The sequence below is a fragment of the Ahaetulla prasina genome, chromosome 2 (assembly GCF_028640845.1).
Source record: "Ahaetulla prasina isolate Xishuangbanna chromosome 2, ASM2864084v1, whole genome shotgun sequence".
NCBI lineage: Eukaryota > Metazoa > Chordata > Lepidosauria > Squamata > Colubridae > Ahaetulla > Ahaetulla prasina.
Window position 1 is genome coordinate 75,503,241 of NC_080540.1, and position 22,968 is coordinate 75,526,208.

At 38.1% G+C, this 22,968-nt stretch overlaps 1 protein-coding gene across 5 annotated transcripts in view; it reads left to right on the forward strand.

Moving 5' to 3' along the window:
- The window catches only part of DCAF1 (DDB1 and CUL4 associated factor 1), a 51,460-nt gene that overhangs the window by 18,882 nt on the left and 9,610 nt on the right, over positions 1 to 22,968 (forward strand). For all 5 annotated transcript variants that reach the window (XM_058165994.1, XM_058165990.1, XM_058165991.1 and 2 more), the window contains 16 exons: positions 437 to 910; positions 1,597 to 1,698; positions 4,038 to 4,196; positions 4,992 to 5,168; positions 5,722 to 5,931; positions 6,978 to 7,147; positions 7,427 to 7,551; positions 8,864 to 10,124; positions 10,443 to 10,641; positions 11,890 to 11,972; positions 12,569 to 12,653; positions 14,662 to 14,895; positions 16,109 to 16,202; positions 16,923 to 17,027; positions 18,058 to 18,131; positions 18,283 to 18,387. In XM_058165994.1, the coding sequence (XP_058021977.1) occupies positions 437 to 910; positions 1,597 to 1,698; positions 4,038 to 4,196; positions 4,992 to 5,168; positions 5,722 to 5,931; positions 6,978 to 7,147; positions 7,427 to 7,551; positions 8,864 to 10,124; positions 10,443 to 10,641; positions 11,890 to 11,972; positions 12,569 to 12,653; positions 14,662 to 14,895; positions 16,109 to 16,202; positions 16,923 to 17,027; positions 18,058 to 18,131; positions 18,283 to 18,387 (3,657 nt within the window). The remainder of the gene's footprint in view (positions 1 to 436; positions 911 to 1,596; positions 1,699 to 4,037; positions 4,197 to 4,991; positions 5,169 to 5,721; positions 5,932 to 6,977; positions 7,148 to 7,426; positions 7,552 to 8,863; positions 10,125 to 10,442; positions 10,642 to 11,889; positions 11,973 to 12,568; positions 12,654 to 14,661; positions 14,896 to 16,108; positions 16,203 to 16,922; positions 17,028 to 18,057; positions 18,132 to 18,282; positions 18,388 to 22,968) is intronic.

Consider the following 22,968-nt stretch of genomic DNA (forward strand, 5'->3'; position numbering starts at 1 on the left):
CCATAACATATTGTAGACAAGTATTGAACTGTGTGATTGGAGTAGAAAGCCCTAAGCTTTTATTCGGCCCCTGGAGCATTATCACAATGAACGTAGAAAAACTGCAGCAAATTTTAGAAATGTCCTTCTTTGCAAGTGGAGAAAACAGATTCATATATTGGCATGTTTGGTTTTGAAATATAACTTTTCCCCGACTCCAGTTTCCTGTACTCCCTCACAGTTTTAGAATAATAATAAGTGACCTTAAGTTTGCAAAGGTAGTGTATTTAAATATTCAGCATTTGAAATTGGTTTTTTTTTGCTGCTCCTCTTACGTGTTTCCTTTTTGGAAGGTGAATGGCATAATAATAATAATGGGTTTGAGTTTCTTTGAGCAAACTGATTTCGGTATAGCAGATCTGTGTTAAACTGATGCATGTTCAACTCTTTATGAAAGGTGGCATTTGTCCTTCAACGTTTGCGAGAGCTGCAAGTCATTGAAATGAACACCAAACATGAAAATAAGCGTCCCAGTCCTCGAAAAGTGCCATCCGACCCCTTGCTGCCTCTAGATGAAGAAGCTGTGGACATGGATTATGGGGAGATGGCTGTGGATGGTGAGCAGGAGGAAGTGACGGGGGACATGGAGATTTCATTTAACCTTGACTCAAATCACAAGACAAGTAGTCGGGTAAATTCTGCCGCCAAAAAATCAGGGAAGCAACACGAAAAAGAGAATTTCCGAAAAGCAAAACAAAAACTCGGCTTCTCTTCTGAACCAGAAAGGATGTTTGTTGAACTGTCTAATAGCAGCTGGTCTGAGATGTCTCCTTGGGTGATTGGCACAAATTATAACCTGTATCCCTTGACCCCCGCCATAGAGCAAAGACTGATCCTGCAGTATCTGACTCCTCTAGGGGAGTATCAAGAGGTAGGTTTAAAAAAGCAGAAGGATACGTGATAATTGCATTTCTTTTAGGAAGAAATTAAACTTTATTATGGAGAATCATAATCTCTTCAATGTATGTTCTTACACAAAGGTGTCCTGCAAAAAGCAAAAGATAATCTTTGGAGCTGTCTTTCCAATTAATTGTGCTTTGTTATGTGCTTGCCTTAGAACAGGATGTTAATGTTTCAGTCATATTATAAATACCCCTGATTTATAAATAAAGATACCCATATTATGCAGACTCTTATTATAAAGAAAAATAGATCATATTATAAATAATGGATGTGTTGGAAAGAAATACTGAAGTAATATTACAGAACAACATTCTTGCTTCCCCCTCCCCTCGCTATATATTTTAATATAAAAATATATGAGAGGAAATTGTTTTAGCTGCAGTCTAAGTGTCATCCTCAAGATTACATAGCACAGGGGTGTCAAAAGTGGTGGCCCGCAGGCCGGATGCGTCATGCGCAGGCCACGCCCACCCCAACTTCGCGAAGGAAAAATGTGATATGTCACGTGACATCAATGTAATGTGTCGAGTTTGACATCCATGATGTAGGAGAAATTTGGTGAACCATACTTTGCATCTGGCTGCTTCTAAATTTAGGAGAAAGAAAATATTTAAGATTTCCATCTTAAAGTATTTGGTACATTTCCCCCAACAGTTGCTGCCTATCTTCATGCAACTTGGATCAAGAGATTTGATGATGTTCTATATTGACTTGAAACGGACCAATGATGTACTGCTTACTTTTGAAGCCCTAAAGGTAAACAATAGCATTATGAACTGTTTGTTCATAGATACAAGAGGCCTTGTGGCCCAATATCAGCATGAACTACGTAGTTGGATTCTTATTCTAGCCAAGTATTGCCATTACTATTTGGATGGGAAATTATGAATATTGAGGTGCTAGTCTGGAAGGACTGGTACAGAAAGAACATCAGCTCTGAATACTTTTTTTCTTGAAGGCTTTGAAATATTTGCCCCTTGTTTCTGTTCTTTACAACAGCTATATTTTAAGAGCTATACAGTACTCCAGATTAAAGACAAAAGGGGTTTTAGTGATGTCGAGACTTACAGAGTTCTTATGTGTGTTATAAATATTGAAATGTTGAACAGAGTGAAAGACTGGATGTTCCAAACCTCCACTCTCAGAATCTGCCTTGATCCTCCCATCTGCTCCTGCCTCCTGGTATGGCTTGTGGGTGTCAGGATCTGTTTTCTCGGGAACCTCTTACTTGGGATCTACCCCTAATCCTGGTGTGTGTGTGAGATAAGTGTCCTTTCACTCTGTAAACTTCTTTGCTATGCGGTACAAACTGCATGGTATCCAGAAGATTTGGCCTTTCTTTTCTTTTTTCCATGGTGTATAAAGCCATCTCATAGAATATCACTAACAAAGCAGATTACAAATTTAAAAACAAATTGCTAACTGAACATTCCTGATCTGCAACAGATCATGAGTCTTCTACTCAAAAAATACAGATCACAATGAGTTAATACAGATATAAAATTGTAAAGAAAAAACATGTTCTTTTTTTATTCAAAAGTTTTTTATTTATAGTACAGTTAAAAACATTGAACATGGTGCAACTTTTCTGGTATGAACATTTCCATCAAGTTTTACCTTACAACAAATACAGTTCATTTTTGCTATGTTATATACAATCTATTATAATTCAAACACATAGATTCTTTCGTCTGTGAAAATTACAATACCAATACCATTCCTATTTGTCCTAGAATAATAACATGAAAACTTCTAAACTTTCAACTTGTCAATAATCCTTTGTCCCGACATTCCTCCTCCTCCTCCAACTAGTAATACATTTTATTCCAGATTTCATAATATTCCGTATCGCATTTATCTTTGAGTTCTAGAGTCAACCTGTCCATTTCAGCACAAGTCAGTATCTTGTTTAATACCTCTTCTTCTGAGGGGGTCTCTTTATTTTTCCAGTTTTGGGTGAATGCCAATCTTGCTGCTGTTAAAATATGTAACATTAAATACCATATTTTTCAAAGTATAAGACGATCCGGATTATAAGACGCACCTACCTTTTTTTGTGAAGAAAACAAGAAAAAGAACTCTGCCTCTGCCTCCCAGCAATTTTGACTCGTTGCAGCAACAGCAAATAGCCTGCTTTACTTTCATTTTTGTTTTCAGCATAGCTTGATCAGCACAAGAAAAAAAAAATCTGCTCCCAGCAATTTACCTCCTTGCAGCAAGCAGCAGAGGCCCACTAGGCAATAGGCCATGGCAATCCCTGCAGCCTGACACAGCTGAAAGTGGGGAGCCTGATCCAAGGGACAGTCAACTTGTGCTAATTAGGCTGTGCTGAAGCTGAAATGGGCTGTTTCTTCTTGCTGCTTGCTGCAAGGAGGTAAATTGCAGAGGCCAAAGCGTGGGGGCCAGTGGATGGGCGGAACTACATTCCGTGTATAAAATGCACCCAAATTTTCACCCCGTTTAGAGGGGGAAAAGGTATGTCTTATACTCTGAAAAATATGGTATATTGTTCCCTTGTTATATTTGTCCTTTATAATACCCAAAAGAAAAAGTTCTGGCTTTAACTCTATGTTTTGAGTTAACATCTCCCCCAGCCATCGTTTCATCTGGTGCCAAAAATCTGTAGCTTTTGGGAAGAAAAAACATGTCCATGCACATAGATACTGATTTTAAACTAAAAGCTCTTGCTGGAATTCTTGCTGATTTCAGTTCAGTCCATCTTGCTGAAGAGAATTTTGTGAGATTTGTGCTTGGGAAAAGCATTTTCAATTCGGGTAGTTACCAGAAGATTGACATATACTGATACTCTAAATAAACCTGTACTATTTCAATATGGACAATTATGTAATGATTATGTAATGCTTGGGGACAGAACATTATCTATTTAAACTTTACAAAAGCAATTGAATTGGAACCTGTTCTTATTCAAATTACAGTTTTTCTTAAAGAGAGCAATGGAGTGAAATCTCAAGCTTCTCAATTTTTCACAGGACACAAGAAAGAATATTTCATTTGTAGTGGGAAGCTTTGCTAGGTTGATTTTAATTAGCCCACTTGCCTTATAATTGACAATGGTTTTATGCATTCGTCTGCAGTATTTGGCATCTCTGCTGCTCCACAACAAGTTTGCAACGGAGTTTGTTGCTCACGGAGGAGTACAGAAGCTATTGGAGATTCCTCGCCCTTCTATGGCAGCCACAGGTGTCTCCATGTGTTTATACTATTTGTCTTACAATCAGGATGCTATGGAAAGGGTAAGAGCACATCCTGCCACCAGAGGCCGTACACTTTGAAAAGGGCTTGCGTATTTCAAGTGGGGACTAGAATTCCAGCTGTCCTCACCTTTTGGGAAATCCAAAATAAATATTTTGAGTGTACTTGTGTGATAGCTTATAATAGGGTAATAGTTACTGGTAAGTTACAACTAGCTGACGTTGAGAACAGGTCATCAGTTAGATATACATCTTTATTGAAAGGTGAGTTTTATTGCTTGCATAGAGTATCCTGTTAATTTCAGCAGGGGAGACACATTATACATTTTTTAATTTGGCTTGAAAATGAATGTGTCAGAGTCTCTGTATCACATTACCTGAAGACAGCAATAGTCAAGGCATACATTTGTTCATGTAATATAACATGGATTTTATTCAACTCTATTTCAGCAAGATATATCCACTAGTTCTAAAGAAAGGATTGCTTCAATGCTTTTTTAAAATCAGAATTCTGTGGTGTGTTGCTTTGGTTTTCATTGTCGTTTTCAACTGTTTACTTATCTTCCAAGCATAGATACCCTGTGTTCATGTTAACCACTTATTTATTTTTTGTAGTAGCGTTTTTATTGGAATTTGGATGTTTTCTGCATTTGTATCCTAAATGTTCATTTTTGACTTTTGTTCAGTTCAAAAAATTTTAAGATGTGTGTCATCTTTGTAATTAAAATTGAACAATGACTGCTATCCCTTTCATCACAGCAGTTGCTGGAGGATTTGTCTACATATTGTTCCCATTACTAAAAGTACAAACGATCACAGTGTTTTCTTGTTCTGTAGGTATGCATGCATCCCCACGTACTATCAGATGTTGTGAACTACACCTTGTGGTTGATGGAATGCTCTCACGCATCAGGCTGCTGCCATGCTACCATGTTCTTTTCTATTTGTTTCTCGTTCCGTGCAGTTTTAGAGCTCTTTGATAGGCATGATGGCTTACGGCGCCTAGTTAACTTGGTAAGTCTTAAAACGGTTGTGTTTTGCTTTTCTTAAGTAATTCAGAACTGCTACCTTCCTTTTTTTGGGTGGCAAAGTTGCATGTCATTACAGGTCTGGCCTTTCAGTTTGGCTCTGCTTTGTGTTAAACAGAAACTTAAGGTTGCATATATTTTCTGAGAGTCTTGATTGAGGCTTTAAGCGCTCCTTCAAAAGTTACCACCAAACAATAATATTCAATATGTTGGAATCTCAGTTTAGCCACCCTGTTCTAAAAGGCAAATGTGGCTTTCTGTCCAAAAACAACTTACATATATTCCATTTAAATACTTTGTGTGATACTTTGTACCGTGAATGCTGAGTCCATATCTTCAAATGAGCACCTGATGGTTTTAGAAGGATTCCTTTTGTAAGGTTGGTTATATGAAAATTTGAACAAAGCAACCAGCAAGCTAAGAAGCAGGAGGGATGTGTGTGTGGCTTAAATGAACTTGCTAACCAATGTAAGATAAGAAATCTTTAGATATTAGAAATAAAACTGTAGTAAGCCTGGTTTTTTCCCCCCTCACTTTAGATTAGCACTCTTGATATCTTAAATTTGCAAACCCAAGGTGCGCTGCTAAGTGATGATGAGATCTTTGCTAGCCGTCAGACTGGAAAACATACTTGCATGGCCATGCGCAGGTATTTTGAGGCACATCTTGCCATCAAAGTAGAGCAAGTGAAGCAGTCACTTCAACGCACAGAAGGTGGAATTCTGATCCATCCACAGCCTCCATATAAGGTAGGCAGTACATTGCTGCAAATTATAAACCTCTAGCTCTTGCCTTTTCTAGAGAACAATAATAGATCTCAAGAAGGGTTTTCAACTACAGATAATCCACGACTGATGACCACAATCGAGCCCAAAATTTTTCTTGATAAGTGAAACATTTGTTAAATGAAGTTTGCCCCATTTTACGGCCTTTCTTATCATAGTTGTGAAGTGAATCAGTGCAATTGATAAGTTAGTAACACGGTTGTTAAGTAATCTGGCTTTGTCACTGACTTTGCTTGTTAGAAGGTCACAAAAGGGGATCACATGACCCTCAGACACAGCAACTGTCATAATTATGAGTTAGTTGCCAGGTGTCTGAATTTTGATCACATGACCATGGGGATGGTGCAATGGTCATAATTGTGAAAAGTCACTTTTTTCACTGCCGTTGTAACTTGGAACATTCACTAAATGAACTGTAAATCGAGGACTACCTGTACATCTAATACAGCAACTGATATCTCCTCTGGGAATACAAGGTCCTTGCTGTGATTGTATTTGGCATCTCATAGACCAATTTAGGGCATATTCTTTCTGGGGCTGCAATTTAATTGTACCACTTTTCAGCTTGCTGCGGGGGATCTAGTTCAATGTAGAGAATCCTCGTCCTCTTTTAGAATCTTATCTATAGAATCAAAGTCTTTTTAATATTGAATGCTTTTGGATTTGCAGTTTAAAATAATGGATCAGGTCATTGGGTTTTTAAACATGCGCTCCTGTTTTTATCTTGTGCTTTTATAGATTTTAAATATTTTTTTTTTTTGTTTACATTTATACCCCGCCCTTCTCCGAAGATTCAGGGCGGCTTACAGTGTATAAGGCAATTATACACTGTATAATTATACACTGTATAAGCCAATTGTGGTTAGTTTTTGAATATCAGTGCGATTTCCTTAGTGAAAAGGTAGATTGGATTTAAAAAAAAAACAATAGCCCTATTTTATAAGGTGTTTGTCTTAATTTTTCCGGGTAGGTGATGATAAGGCTATTAGAATGTTTGCTTCTACTTGCAGGCTTGTTCCTATACTCATGAACAGATTGTGGAAATGATGGAGTTTTTAATAGAATATGGACCAGGTCAGCTCTATTGGGATCCAGCAGAGGTGTTTCTCAAGCTATGTTGTGTACAGCTCATGCTTCAACTTATTTCAATAGCCTGCAATTGGAAGACTTACTATGCAAGGTGAGAGAACAACAGGATATGAAATACCTTAAAAGTTGCCATCGAGATGGAGCTGGCAGTTGCTCCAGGACAACTAGCCTCTGTAGTTAATATATATATTTATTAATATTAAATACAGTTTGTATTCCACAGACTTCTGGAGATACCCATAAAATTAATAAAAACAAATACACTCTCTTGTTTTTGAAAAGGGCTATCCTATGAATTGATTCAGCTCTCTATTCCTTTAATATGTTTCATAATGCTTTAAGTTATATGTATTTCATTTTTGTTTACCAGAAACGACACGGTGCGTTATGCGTTGGATGTTTTGGCCATTCTCACTGTGGTTCCAAAAATTCAATTACAGTTAGCTGAGGCAGTGGATACTGTGGATGAGGGAGGAACATCTATTTCTATAGTGGGTACGTGAAACCTGATCTCTTGATGTGCTTCCTATGAATACTTGTACCAATGTAAAACTTTTAAGTTCTGAGCAAATGAACTGTAACAAAGGATCCTCTTGAATATGTGGCTCAGTTATTCCAAATTCATTTCTTTTTTAACTGGATGGTTTCATCTGTCTGAACAGAAGAACTCAGGTGGTGGGGACATTTGCAGGATGTTGCTGCTTTTGTCCAAATGATTAAAACAGTATTGTACCCTATGCTTCACTTCTTTTGTACACGAGCGACAAACTTGTATGAAGTACGTTAAAAAAGAATAGGGTTTCTATTATACATCACTGTTTTCATCAGCCTGCTGTCTGCCTCCCACTAAGGTCTATAGATAGATTTGAAAGGGAAACTAGAAGCAAAGATATCCGGTTTGTCATTGGCTCTTTTTCTCTCTCACACACCAGCTTCAGAGTTTTCACTTCCAATTATTTGTTTGAATTATACACTCCTAATCATTATTGTGAGAGAATCTAATGCTATACCATTAAGAATTATCTGAAAGAATGAGCTGTTCAGGGGATCGTTAGAATGAAGCTGCCTTCAACACTCTTTTTGACTGCTCTATTGCTAATCCTTATAGGAGTCTCTTTATTTCATCCCGGGTTATTTCATAGGGTCGGTTGAGAGGCAGGTGAGAAAAATAATGTTTAGTCTGTATTGTGTACTGCTCAGCATTTTCACTGGATAAACATAGATTTGTGCACCATTACATGAGTCAAAAGATACATCGCTCCTATAATATACCTACGGGACCGCCTGCTGTTACCACTTGCCTCCCACCGACCCGTACGCTCTCTCAGAGAGGGACTTCTCAGGGTGCCGTCCGCCAAACAATGTCGGCTGGCGGCCCCCAGGGGAAGGGCCTTCTCTGTGGGGGCTCCCACACTCTGGAATGAGCTTCCCCCTTTACGCCAAATACCTGACCTTCGGACTTTCCGCCGCGAACTGAAGACACACCTTTTCATCCGCGCGGGGCTGGCTTGAATTGAATTTTAATGTCAAATTTTTATTAATTTTAAATGGGGTTTTTAATGTATGGTAAATTTTAAATTTTCAGGCTAATTTAAATAAGTTTTTTAAATCGCATTTTAAATTGTACTTTGTATTGTTTGTTTTATTTTGCCTGTACACCGCCCTGAGTCCTTCGGGAGAAGGGCGGTATAAAAATCAAATAAATAAATAAAATAAATAAATAAAAATATACAAGCAGAGCCATCATTCTCTTACACTAATGTGTGATGCATTTTACTTGCTAACTTAATTCACTTTTTTTTTCCAGGTATCAGCATCATTTTGGGGCTTGCCGAGGGTGAATTCTTTATTCACGATGCAGAAATCCAGAAATCTGCCCTTCAGATCATCATTAACTGTGTCTGCGGTCCAGACAATCGTATCTCCAGCATTGGCAAATTTATCTCTGGCACACCTCGTCGTGCACTCCCCCAAACACCCAGGAATAGTGAGCATACTTTGGCCAAGATGTGGAACGTGGTGCAGTCAAACAATGGCATCAAAGTGCTGTTATCATTGCTCTCTGTCAAAATGCCCATTACAGATGCAGACCAGATCCGAGCATTGGCCTGCAAAGCCCTGGTTGGCTTGTCGCGAAGTAGTACAGTCCGGCAGATCATCAGCAAGCTGCCCCTGTTCAGCAGCTGTCAGATCCAGCAGTTAATGAAGGAACCTGTGCTGCAGGATAAGCGCAGCGAGCATGTCAAGTTTTGCAAATATGCTGCGGAGCTGATAGAGCGTGTCTCAGGAAAACCCTTGTTGATTGGGACCGATGTCTCTCTGGCCCGACTGCAGAAGGCAGATGTGGTGGCCCAGTCGAGGATTTCATTTCCTGAGAAGGAGCTGCTCCTTTTGATCAGGAACCATCTCATCTCTAAAGGGCTAGGAGAAACTGCTACCATCCTTACAAAGGAGGCAGATCTACCCATGACAGCAGCTTCTCATTCCTCTGCCTTCACCCCAGTTCCTGCCACTTCATCTCCTGTGTCTCTGCCTCGTACCCCTCGCATAGCAAATGGCATTGCGGCCCGGTTGACTAACCATCCTTCTGTTGCTTCTGGTGCTTCCTCTGTTCACCCTCAGCCAAGGCCAGCTGGCTGCCAGGGCCCACTTGCACTGCCAGGCCCATCTCACGCCACCAACACCCCAGTGATTGGCAGGATTAGCTTTATTCGTGAGAGACCATCTCCCTGCAATGGCAGAAAAATCAGAGTGCTTCGGCAAAAATCAGACCACGGCGCCTACAGTCAGAGTCCAGCTATCAAAAAACAGCTGGACAGACACCTTCCTTCCCCTCCCACCTTGGACAGTATAATCACAGAGTACCTTAGGGAGCAGCATGCGCGCTGCAAAAACCCTGTAGCTACTTGCCCCCCCTTTTCTCTTTTTACACCCCACCAGTGTCCTGAGCCAAAACAGAGGCGCCAAGCGCCAACTAACTTTACCTCGCGGCTGACCCGCAGGGCAGCCTTCCCAAAGTATGGCGGGGTAGATGGTGGATGCTTTGATAGACACCTTATATTTAGCAGGTAAGGAAGATGGTTCTTTATTCCTACGATTTTTTGGTCCATGCCATTTAGAAAGTGGATTTGGGTGCCATACCGTGGCTTGGACAAAACTGATTGCCTTGGGACCACAAGGAAGACTTTGCTATATCACCTCTATAGCATTTCTGAGCTATTGGCAAGATCCTTCTTCCTTTATGAAGAAAGCTGAAGCCGTGTCTTTTCTCCTAGCAGACTAAGATGCAGCTGCCCAACTTCAGTCGCGTTTGGCCATTGCTCCTGTTTCTCCTTTTCCCTTCCTGAAAATTAATTTTCTTACTTAGTTGCTCTTTCATATCCCAGGTTCCGTCCAATTTCTGTGTTCCGGGAAGCAAATGAAGATGAAAGTGGCTTTACGTGTTGTGCATTTTCTGCACGGGAGCGATTCCTGATGTTGGGCACCTGCACAGGGCACCTAAAACTCTACAATGTCTTTAGCGGGCAGGAGGAGGCCAGCTACAAGTGCCATAACTCTGCTATCACGCACCTTGAGCCATCCAGGGTAAGGAAAAGGCTGAGAATATTCAGGTCAGGTGTGCTTTAATAATAGTATTCTCTCTTTCATAAGGATTGAGAAATTAGGCAAAAGTCTGGGAATGAGAGAATGTGACAAGATTGTGTTGATAGCACAACAGAGATTGGATGTTACAGCAGGCAGAATTTTTAGTAATTGCTTAAAATATAGGTAGTCCTTGACTTACGATCACAATTGAACCCGGTTGCTAAGTGAAAGGATCATTAAGTAAGATGTTATGTGACTGATTTTAGATGTTAAGTGATTGTACAGGTTGTTTAGCAATCCCAAGTAGGGAGCGCAAAGTGCCCCGGGGGGCATGGGAGGAAGAGAACCTGGTAGGCTCAGTTCAGAAGCTGCAAATGCTCCCTGCTGAAATCCAAGCAGGATTTTCAGTTCCTTAGGGAGAGACACGCATGCATCCGGCTTCTCAGGGCCTCCCCCACCTCCCCTCAGTGCTCTTTATCACACAGCGTCTCGGCTCTCCATTTGGAGTTCCTTCTCATATCTGGGCAAGCTGTCTGCCAAAGAACATCTTTCATATTGACTTTCTGGGGAAGCCGGCAGAGAAGACTGTAAATGGCAATCAGATGTTTGTTGGGTGCATGGCAAGCAGTTATAAATGTGAACAGGTGGAGAGCACCCTTTTTGAGGATGTTGTAACTTTTAACGGTTGTTAAATTACCAGTCATAAATTGAAGACTACCTGTAATCTATCATAGATCTCTCTGTTCAGTGTAGGGTGGTGTAGTGTAGAGTGTATAGTACAGTACAGATACAGATACAGCTTAGGGCAGGTAGAGGGGACTTATTAAAAACAAAAGCAGGTGAATCACTAGAATGTATGAGTAAAGACCAAAAAAAAAAAGGCTTAGATGTTTTTAAACTTTTTTTTCTGAACATTCAGAAGATTGAGGAAGAGATGAGTTTCCAAAACCAGTCTCTATTTTCTGCTCTTTGGAGATCATTGGCTTATGCCTGAAATGGAATCATTGTTCAGGATAGTTGATTTGTAATAACCACCTGGTCTGACCAAGCCAATAGTATGTTAGTGGTTTTACCTTTGTATAATTGTGATCATACTGCCTTAAGTTGGCAAGAGTATTATTTGCCTAGAAAAGTATTTTGTATATTGTGACATAGGTAGGACTTCCTCTTTCTCTTAAAAGAAACCCCACATGCTGTCCACATGCCTAAAGAGTGTCTGCTTCTTTGACTTCTCTTCCCAAACTGCAGGATGGTTCTTTATTGCTGACATCTGCTTCCTGGAGCCAGCCACTTTCTGCATTGTGGGGAATGAAATCTGTCTTTGAAACCAAGTATGTATGCTTTCTATCAGTGTTTCTCAACCTTGGCAACTTTAAGATGTGTGGACTTTAGTTTCCATAATTCTCCACCTAGCACTAAGAGTTAAAGTCCACAATGTTGTCAAGGGTTAAAAACACTATTCCTATATGGTGATTTAATTGTCTTTAATGGGCAGGGCATTAATCGGGCAATATTTTAATATTTAAAACTTTTTGGTTTTAAATACTTGGTAATATTCAGGTTCTTTAAGGTAGCCAAAACGTGTGATACTTTTTTCAATTAGTTCCTTAGTTATTGTGTATTATGTATACAAAGAACCATGGTAACACAGTGGTTAGAATGCAGTATTGCAGGCAGACTCTGCCCACAGCCAGGAGTTTGAGCCTGTCTGGATCAAGGTTAACTCAGTCTTCCATCCTCCGACCCAGATTGTTGAGGGCAATATGCTGACACTGTATAGAAAGTGTATTAAAGCACTATGGAGAAGTATATACTGAAGTCTAAGTGCTATTGCAGATGTATTCAAATATGCTAGATAAAAGCACAGATTTTTGAGTGAAAGCTTCATTCTTTGTAGTAGGCTGATGATGTGCTTTTTTCTTCACAGGCATTCCTTCACGGATGACCATTATGTTGAGTTCAGTAAGCATTCTCAGGATAGGGTCATTGGCACCAAGGGGGACATTGCCCATGTAAGTATTGATGGTTGAATCTCAGAAGAAATACAGGGCTACTTGCAAGCCACAGCCATTTCTATAGGCAGCCATTTCTATAGAGAGCGAGGTTATTCCTGAGAATTTGTTTCCTGGCTTGAAACTATTAAAGTGAGATTGGTGGTATATAAATTCAATAAATAAATATTAGGCTTTTGTCAATAAAATGAAAATCTGTAATCACTGCCATATATTTTTTAACATATAGAAAAGTGGTGTTAAATGAAAAATATATTGATTAAATACACTTTGGCATTACTTGAGAGAATTAGAAATAAGCTCAGAAGTGATCCACAGATCAGATATGTTTTGTGGGATTAGATTAGATATTCTTTAATATCAAAATGTGCAATATATTCTTCAAGACACAATCCTACCTTTGAGCATCTGTAATTATAGCCCTAATACTTAATGAGAAAGGCTGCAATTCATTCTTGAGGATTTATTCCTTAAAAAGCAAACTGGTTATACATCATCAAATGTTTCCTAGTTGTAAAATAAATATGTTGGAAGTTTTCAAGACAGAAACTATAGAATCTGGTTTTTTTAATGATAGCAATTTTCCTTAAGAAAAATAAAGATGAATCTTGAATCCAGATTTCTGTGGGGAAAATTCTACTCAAGGGATACACTCAATAAAGGAAGGAAGGCAGGATTTGCATGGAAGATGATAGCTGTAAATTTTGTCAATTTTCTTTCTCTTAAATGGGGGAGATGACATAGTTGCACTACAATAGAAAAGAGTTAGCAAAAGCCATGATTCCATTGCTGCAGTTGTGTTGCACTGCTAGCTGTGAATGGCAACTGAATGGCACACTAGGCATTGCGGCTTAGCATTGTTCTCAATTTCTCACAAAATTCCAGAAAATGTAACAATAGTTTCTTATGATCTGATACAAGTTACCTCTAGCCCATTTAGCCCATGCTGCATATATCTACCGTGTTTCCCCGAAACTAAGACCCTGTCTTATATTTTTTTGAACCCTGAAATAAGCTCTTGGCCTTATTGCCTTGTGCTCAAAAGTCTGATTGGTCTTATTTTGGGGAAAACGGTATTAAAATCTTGGCACTTTTCCTTATGCTTTTGTTCTTATTCCTGCATGTTTACATTTAAGCAAGGTGTTTTTCTCTGTTGATTTGCTATTCTTTCTGTTAGCCTTCAACTATAATCTGATCTGGGTTCATAATATGGTCATTTGTGACAAGCTAAAATGTTAATTCTGAGCTTCAGCAAAGTGCAAGTGGCAGCTAAGAATCCGGGATGTAATCTATTCTGACAAAAAAGGTAAAAGTAATAAAACCAGATGCTCAGAATATAAGAGAATAGATTACTTTATAAAAACAATTTTAAGAGAAGGGAATAAGACTGTTAAATATTCTTGAGTATTAATGACAGAATGTTATCTTCTTTTTTTGTGTGAATCTTTTTCACCACATACTACATTGGACATTATTATGTAACTCACTGCCTCTAAGATCAGCTAGAATACTTTTCTATTGTGAGCCATACATTCAAATATCAAAGTATAGTTTTCAGGCCAGCAGTTTTGCTTCATGTCATAGAATATTCTATGGCATAGGAATGAATCTAGGAGAAGGGAGCAATAGCCATACTTTCCCCCTGGATTATTAGATGACAAAGTTCTGTTCTGGGCCAACATTTCCCTTAATCATGTGGAGACGGGCCAAAGAATTTGTGAGGTTTGCATGTGACACAAAATGGTCTGAGGTAAACTCTAAAAGACAGAAATAAAATTTAAAACTAATACGATTGTTAGATCATTCTTTCTTTGTCTTGACAACTTTTAAGATGTATGGGTTTCAACTCTTAAGAGTTCTCCAGCCAGCATGAGGAAAACAAGAGAGATGGGAATCTATAGAATCTATAAGTGTGAGTGATTTGGAAACAGTTGCATGTGCTTTTTTGGACAAAATATTGGACGGGTGTTGACTAAGTTATTTTCTTTTTTCCTTTTTCATCTAAAAGATCTATGATATTCAGACTGGCAACAAGCTCTTGACTTTGTTTAACCCAGATCTTGCAAACAACTACAAGAAGAATTCTGCCACCTTTAACCCCACAGATGACCTTGTCTTAAACGATGGTGTCCTCTGGGATGTTCGCTCTGCACAGGCTATTCATAAATTCGATAAATTCAATATGACCATCAGTGGTGTTTTTCACCCGAATGGACTGGAGGTCATAGTGAACACAGAAATTGTATCCTTTTTTAACCTTAATTTCAATGTCTGTTGGAATTGTAGAGGTTGGTAGGAAGAGCTTGCTTAATTGTTTGTTTATTTAATTTCAAGATTTATAATGTCATGCAACTTAAATCGTGTGACTCTTGGCATCACAAAAGATAAACCCAATCCTCTTTCATATGAGAACTCGGAACAAAAATCCTTAATTGTGGAAATAATAGCAGGTTGGTAAATTTTTTGGCCTTGCTTATTGTCAAGTCAATTGAAGTCTTCTGCTCAAAGTGACTAAGGCTAATAAATGTTTCAGCAGAAGGAATAAATAGTTCTGTAGAACAGAAATGAACATACAGCAGCCAGGTTTCTAGGAACCGCTTTTTATGAGATGGGTAGCTAAACAAATTTGATTAGTAAAGCAAGAAATTTGGGGGAAACATAAGAAAAGCATGATGGATGGAAGCCATTTAGAAAATAATGGCTTATCCCAAGTGATAAGGAGCATGGTGTGGATTGGCGAAGAAGCCAGAATGGGGTAGAATAGCAGAAACGAGAAAGCCCAGCACAGTAATGAATCCAGATTTCTGGAAAGAGCTAACTCTTTTTATCCTGATAGTCTTGGGTATGGCTGAAGAGGAGAAAAAGGATTGGTAGAAAAACAGTAGTGTTATCAAATTTTTGGGTTTCCTTTGACTAAAATATTTTTCAGTTCAAATATAATTGAACCGTAACTTTTTGTAGAAGAATTATTATATCGGTGGTTGTATTTTCAGTATACTTTTAACATTCTCTAACATAACATTTGCCTTTATTATTATAAAAGTGAGAGCAATTATGACTCTCCTAACTTTATCTTATCTACAGGTAGCTCCCAATAGATAACACAATGTGATCCATGGTAGAAAAAAAGTGCTTCATCCCACCATAAAGACATCTTGCGCATGAGAAATTAATGCAAGGTCAATTCAAAACTTTTAAGTGATTTTTGCAAGCTGAAATGAAATGGGATGGGTAGATTCAAAAGTATTATTCTGTGATGTATCATGCAAATTGAGGAAATAATTCATTAGATTATTCAGATATGTTACTATAATTGTTAGAGAAATTCTATCTCAGGGCTGGGCAGATGATAGGGAGTGCGAGGCTGCCATTGCAACTGGAGAGTGAGAGCAAGTGAGATCCTTTGCTAATGTCCCTTATTTCTAGTGCAGAATCTTCCTTAATTATCTCTTCAGTGGGACTTGCGGACTTTCCACTTGTTACACACAGTGCCTGCTTTGGATCAATGCCGTGTTGTTTTCAACCATACTGGGACAGTTATGTATGGAGGTAACGACTGATTTTCATTATGTGATGGTATCAGGAGAGCTATAGATTTTTTTTCGCCATGCTTTCTAGCAGTCACCAAAACAGCACAGTGGGTGTTGCCAAGATTTGCCAAGTGAAAACACTTTAAAAAGGTCTTGAGGTGGCTGTAGACTTCAGAAGGGGCTGAGGTTCAGACTTAGTTCAATCTCTGACATTTTCACATAGGATTGGGAAAGGCTGTAATCGGAAAAATTGGAGGGCAATTGTCAGTCAGGCTCAGGACTTCTGAGTTAAGGGAGAAAAATTCTGATTCATTAAAGCAATTTTCTAAGTTCCTGTTCATATTAACATAAACAGTACTCTGCTCTACTCAGCAATCTGTTCTTACAATGGCCAATCAACTGCATAAGGATGACTTCTATGGACTTCTCTGGAAACTTGCTTGATATTTTCCCTTACTTTTTTTTAATGGTGCTTTTTTCTCTCTCTGTAGCTTTGTTGCTCCATTTGCTGTTCTTTGAATCTTAGACAAAATGAATCATAACTTATTAGCAGGGAATTTAAATTTCTAACCTAGTATAGTACAGTTGTATGGCTCTGTATTTTCTGATTTTTTGATAATCTTATTCAATTCCAGGAGCAAATATGTATTCAAAACAAAAAGATTCGACTTCTAAAGCTTCTTTGTTTCATATGCTTCCTCTCCTTATATTCCCTAAAAATATTTTCTTTCTTGATCAGCTATGCTACAAGCAGATGATGAAGATGATTTGCTGGAAGAGAGAATGCGAAGTCCTTTTGGGTCATCCTTCAGGACATTCAATGCAACAGACTACAAACCAATTGGTAAAGATTATAATTGTTCCTACTGAAATAAACTGAATGAAATTATGATTTCAGCTGCTCTGCTGAAATCCTATCCATTTCCTATCATGATCTCTACCAGAATGTAAATTTGGTTAAACATCAAAAAGGAATTTTTCTGTAAAAGTAGAGAAAGAAAATATAGGGGGAACTAAATGCCAAATACATTTAAAAAATCTCAAAAATTTTTCAGAGTAGAGAACTTCAGTAAAGGTATATTATGTTTGACAAATTTCCAATGCCAAATATTCAAAGGAATCATAACAAGTGGAAGGGAAATCTCTATCTTCCCTACTACATGGGAACAATTAAAATACTACCTTTTTATTGGTGAAGTATACTACTTCAGTTCAGAATCTGTTCAAAATTTGTTAGTAGAGGAATCAAAGATATTACTTAATAAATAGTATGTGAAAATTTATGAGTTAGAGACTGACCTTCAATCTGCATGTGATTCCTCTAGCCTCCATTCTGCTATTTCAGAGTACTTCTAGATCATGCTGATTAAATGCATTACTATGCTGTTGTGGTTTTTTAAATGGTCTGGCCCTCTAAATCTTTGTAGATTTTGAACTCACTAGTTTAAAAAAGGGAGGGGAACCAAAATTTCTTTTCCCCCCTTCCTTGATCCTTTCTCCTGTTAATAATTTCATGGTATGATCAGAGACATGCTTTTATCATCCTCAGAGGCTAAAAATTGTAGATCCCCAGCTAAAAATATTACATCCTGGGGTATTTCAGATAATTTCAGAGCTGTATGTGTAAAAATGTCTGATATATGTCTTATAAATTGCAGCAAGGAATTGCTTTTTTTACCCTACACCCCACCATTTTGTCTTTTCTGTCTCCTTCCTCACTAAGGCCATCCTTTTGTGTGGAGGTTGGCCTTGGGGTTCTAGATACACAATTGATAAGATACATAATGCCAGATCTCACAAGCTTAAAGTCTACTTATCTAGCTCTGGGACTTTCCAGTGTCCTGTTGACTTTGTTATATGTGTTTTTTTTCCAGCCACCATTGATGTGAAAAGAAACATCTTTGATCTATGTACGGACACAAAGGATTGTTATTTAGCTGTTATTGAGGTAAATTTTATAAATAAATATATATACATACGTGTGTGTATATGTGTGTGTGTGTGTAATTATCATTGAAGAAAACTAATCATAGAGTGTTTATTAATAGCTTTGACTGAAAAATTAATTTACTATGTTGTTCCGATTGTTCCTTTTGTAGAACCAGGGAAGTATGGATGCCATGAACATGGATACTGTTTGCAGGCTCTATGAAGTGGGCAGGCAGCGTTTGGCAGAAGATGAGGAGGATGAGGAAGAAGATCAGGTGAGAAGCAGAATACCTTTTTGGAAGTTAAAGGCTAACTATCCAGCTGAAACATTTGAAAATCTCTCCTGAGTTATAAGTACACCCTCCCTCACACTATAGCTATTATGCCTTGAGTTCTGATGAATGCCTTGTTTCTGGTGACAGGCAGTTAGAAATTTTTGACTTATTGAGTGCTTAATTATGTTTGTGTGTATGATTAAACTGGTCAGTCAGTATCTCTAATGAGGTAGCTAGGCTTATAATTCTGTGCATGATATGAAGAAGACAAGATGTCCTCTTATGATGATTTGTGGAATTTCTTGGTATTCTTCCAGTGCTTTTGCTTCAGGTAGCCAATCATGAAAGGAGAAGGCTTGGCTGTAGAATTGTTCCCAGGAAAAATGATTCAAACTTGCTTAAAGATTCTGCTGTTTGTTTCCATTGTTTTGCTGACATACCTGTAATTGGCCATTAGGATATCTGAAAATGATAATTACTCCTTGTCTTATTAGGGCTGCAGCAAATAACATATACAATTGAGGTATATGCTCAGCTGCTGTTCTTGATGCACTTTGATGTCATATTTTTTGTTGGATGATTTGTGTTTGTGACTTATATGGATAATGATTTTTTAAATTATTTCAGCAGAAAAATTGGTGTTTATGCAGATGAAGTTAAAAGATTGTCATGGCAAAGTTTAAGAGAATAAAACAAAGAAATAGCCTTGCAGTTTGATTTTCTGATTTGTCTATTAGGGTAGATTCGTTAGGCAGGATTTCACTAATTTAATATTTTTGAAATTTTATTTTTATCCTTCACCATTGGCATTTCATTTAGTTTTTGTAGGTACTGATTTTGATCCAACTCTAATAACAAGCACTAAACTTTTAATTGCTAATTTTTTTTTTTATTACTCCATCCGTGATGAAGTTCAGTGTTTTCTTTAGGCAGCAGGCTCCTTTCTCAACATGTTAATGTTGTTTTTTTTCAGTTTTCTGAAAAACAGGATATTGCCTCTGTTTTTAAAACTCCTTAACACATATTCTGTATCTTTTCCTGGAAAGCTCTGTTGCAATAAAAGATTGTGATAAAATCTGGGTTTAGGCTGGCCCTCCTGCTGATACACATTTCTGTCTTAGTGTTTGCTTTTCTGATCATGTTTTTATCTCCTCTAAGGGCAGTGGAGGTTGAGTTACAATCCAAAGTCAATCTTGGAGAGCGATACTGATTTGCCAGGAGCCTTCGGCATTTGCAAGGGCTGAATTTCTGAACGATAGAGCCAAAATTAAAAATGAGACAAAAAGATATTTTGCAAATTAAAACTCAGAATGATTCCTTGGGACTTTTAGGGAAAATAACTTTTACAACAACAGTTGCAATTTTGGCAAGTCTCTACTGTTGATCTGTAATGTCTTTTAAACCTTTTATGTTTGGGCTACGTAAGATTTCTGAAGACAAAAATGTACTGTATCCAATCTTTGTAGTTCCACATTGTAAAGGCATGTTGAGATTGCATAGAAAACTAAGCTAAACTGATTCAATGCACTGTGAGGTTATCTTCCGTTGCCCAGCTTTTTCTATCCTCTCCTCATAGGTTTGAGTCTGCAACTTTTTACCAGTCTGTTGGGTTTGGGTTTCCTGTTTGGGCTACCCTGGATGAGAAATAGCTATCGGTGCATCTGCTCTCAGAAAAGTCCTGTTTCTGGATATGCTCACAATCTTTTACCATTAATAAACTTGGGGAAGGTTTTTTTTTATTGTGCTGTAATCCATCTTTTATTAGTATTAGTGTAATAGTAAATTACTATTCCCTCCTGAATAGAAATTGTCCAATATATAGAATTTCTCCATCCTGGTTTGTACAGTATTATAGCTGCATGTGCTGAGAAAGAAAACCATGCTGTCAAGAGGCCAGCTCCATTCCTTTTGTTTGCACAGAAAGGGAAGAGAGTATTGTGCAATGCTGCTTTCATCATTGCCTCCTCCTCCTCTTCCCCTGGGACCACCTTCTGCAGCCCCTTCTGGTGATTGCAGCATGGATCTAAACCTAGTTGAAAGCAACAGCAGTATCTGCTTATGGAGTAATAGCTATGCATTTTTTGTGGGATAGCTAACTTATTCAATAAAATGCAGAGGGAAAGCGACTCTGCATTTTACTTCATTCTCAGTATGCCGCATTTCCCAGCATGGCACACAAGCCCAGCTCAGTGGTCTCAGCTCTTCCTTGAATCCATGTCTGATTCTCTTAGTACAAAATAAAGACTTCAGTGGCTGAAACACAAAAGTCGCTTACAAAACGAGGTGGCTGTATGGAACGTCTTCTCATCTAATACCATCCAGTTCTTTTTGGCAGCGCCACAAATATTTTATGGAACTATGGTAAAAATGTTCTGCCAACCTAGCAGTTCAAAAGCCGGTAAAAAATGCAAGTAGAAAAAGAGGGACCATTTTGGTGGGAAGGTAACAGCGCTCCATGCACCTTTGGCATTTAGTCATGCTGGCCACATGACTACAGAGATATCTTCAGACAGTGCTGGCTCTTCGGCTTAAGAAACGGAGCTGAGTATTTTTTTTTTTGTTTTTGTTTACATTTATACCCCGCCCTTCTCCGAAGACTCAGGGTGGCTTACAATGTATAAGGCAATAGTCTCATTCTATTTGTATATTTTTTTACAAAGTCAACTTATTGCCCCCCCAACAATCTGGGTCCTCATTTTACCTACCTTATAAAGGATGGAAGGCTGAGTCAACCTTGGGCCGGGCTCGAACCTGCAGTAATTGCAGGCTCTGTGTTCTAATAACAGGCTTCTCTATTGCCTGAGCTATCCCGGCCCCATACTGACCCTAGAGCCGGAAACAACTAGCATGCATGTGCAGGAGAACCTTTACCGTTACCTGTATGGTAAAAATGATCAGGGAAAAAAAGGTTAGGGTGTCTCCTCTAGCCTTACTGCCCTGGTCATTGCAGCATGATTTTAGTGTAAAAAAATGGATTAGTTGCACATCTTTAGTATAAATATTTAAGCCTTTTTTATGTGCTTGAATAAAAAGGCAGCCAAAAGACAAATCACTTGGGAATGCAGATATTTGAGAAATTGCGTAAATGTAAAGGAATCTCTTTTGAGAGAAAAAATTGTGGCACACATATGCTTTATTTGTTTTGCAACAGGTTGTTCTAGCTCATAATAATTTTCAGTGTGCAGCATTCAAGGCTGTTCATGCCACTTATTATCAAAACAGGTGGTACATCACGGTAGGTATAACATGATGAAATTATTCAGCCTGTTTGATTATGGATATGAATTACTTATTAACTGTTAGTGGACTATTTTTCTCAAAAAAAAATCACTCCTTTTGCATAATGCATCCAAAATATTTACAGCATTTTAGCTACATTCCTCTTAAGATTCCAGCCAATCTTATCAGTGTTTTTTAGGGAAATATGGCAAACCACAGTTAACTTTAAAGCCCAAACAATAGCTCTGGAGCTCTTTTAATGCAATTAATTACTATTTAAAAAGATATATACAAATTTATCATGTCATAAAAAATAAAATATAACTGTATTCAATATAGCTAGTTAACAATGACTATTGGGACTGGAATTTCTGTTGCTAAGCAACATCACCTGACTGTGCTGCTTATTGTAGGAAATTCTGGTACTTTGGATTGCTGTCATTCAGCAGATAACCACAGTCATTAAATGAAGGGGTCATCTGGTCACCATTTGCAACCTGCTGCTGGCTTCCCCATTGACTTTGTAGGAAGCCAACAAAAAAGGTCCCAAATGTCAATCACATGACTGGGGGTATAACTGATTGTGTATGAGGACATTTCTAAGTATGAGGACCTGTTGTAACTACCACTTGTTCAGCATCGTTGAACTTCAAATGGTTGCTGAACTACTTAAAGAACAGCTGTCATTTCTGATAAATGTTTAATTTCCCCTTAAATACGGTGACTTTTAAATCATAATATCGGTAAATAGACAGTGGTATTTATTTTGAAATTCCTTTGATTTCTTTTACTGATAAAAGCTTGGCCTTAGAGCAAATATTGTTTGCCTTGCTCAGAAAAATTGGAGTACTTTATATTAACTCGATAGTTTGTTGATCCAGCTCAGTGTTCTCTATACTCACTGGTAGTGGCTCTCCACCGGCTGTTCACAGGATCTTTTCTGTTACCAAATTCCTTTTTACCTGAATATATATTGCAGGCAAAGCATGTGTTCTAATATGGATCATGTTATTCTCTAATATCTCACACTGAATGAAGACTCTGAATGTTACTTATGGAATCCAAACAGGATAAATGTAAGATACAACATTTGTACTTGTAGATACCAAGTTACTGTTTTAGTTAGCTAAGCCATAGAATGGCAATAACTATGTTTTATCTCTTCATCCCAATTTTGCCTCTATTACAAATTGTTTGCTGTGTGACATGTATTCTGTCTATCCATGTCTTCTGGGTCTACGTAGAAACCTATGGTTAAGAATCTTGCTCTCTGTGTGGTGATATGTATAGTCAGGTCTGTATTATATTTGGATGACCCATGAGGAGTTGGAATGCATTTGGAGGCCAAGCACTAAAGGTAAA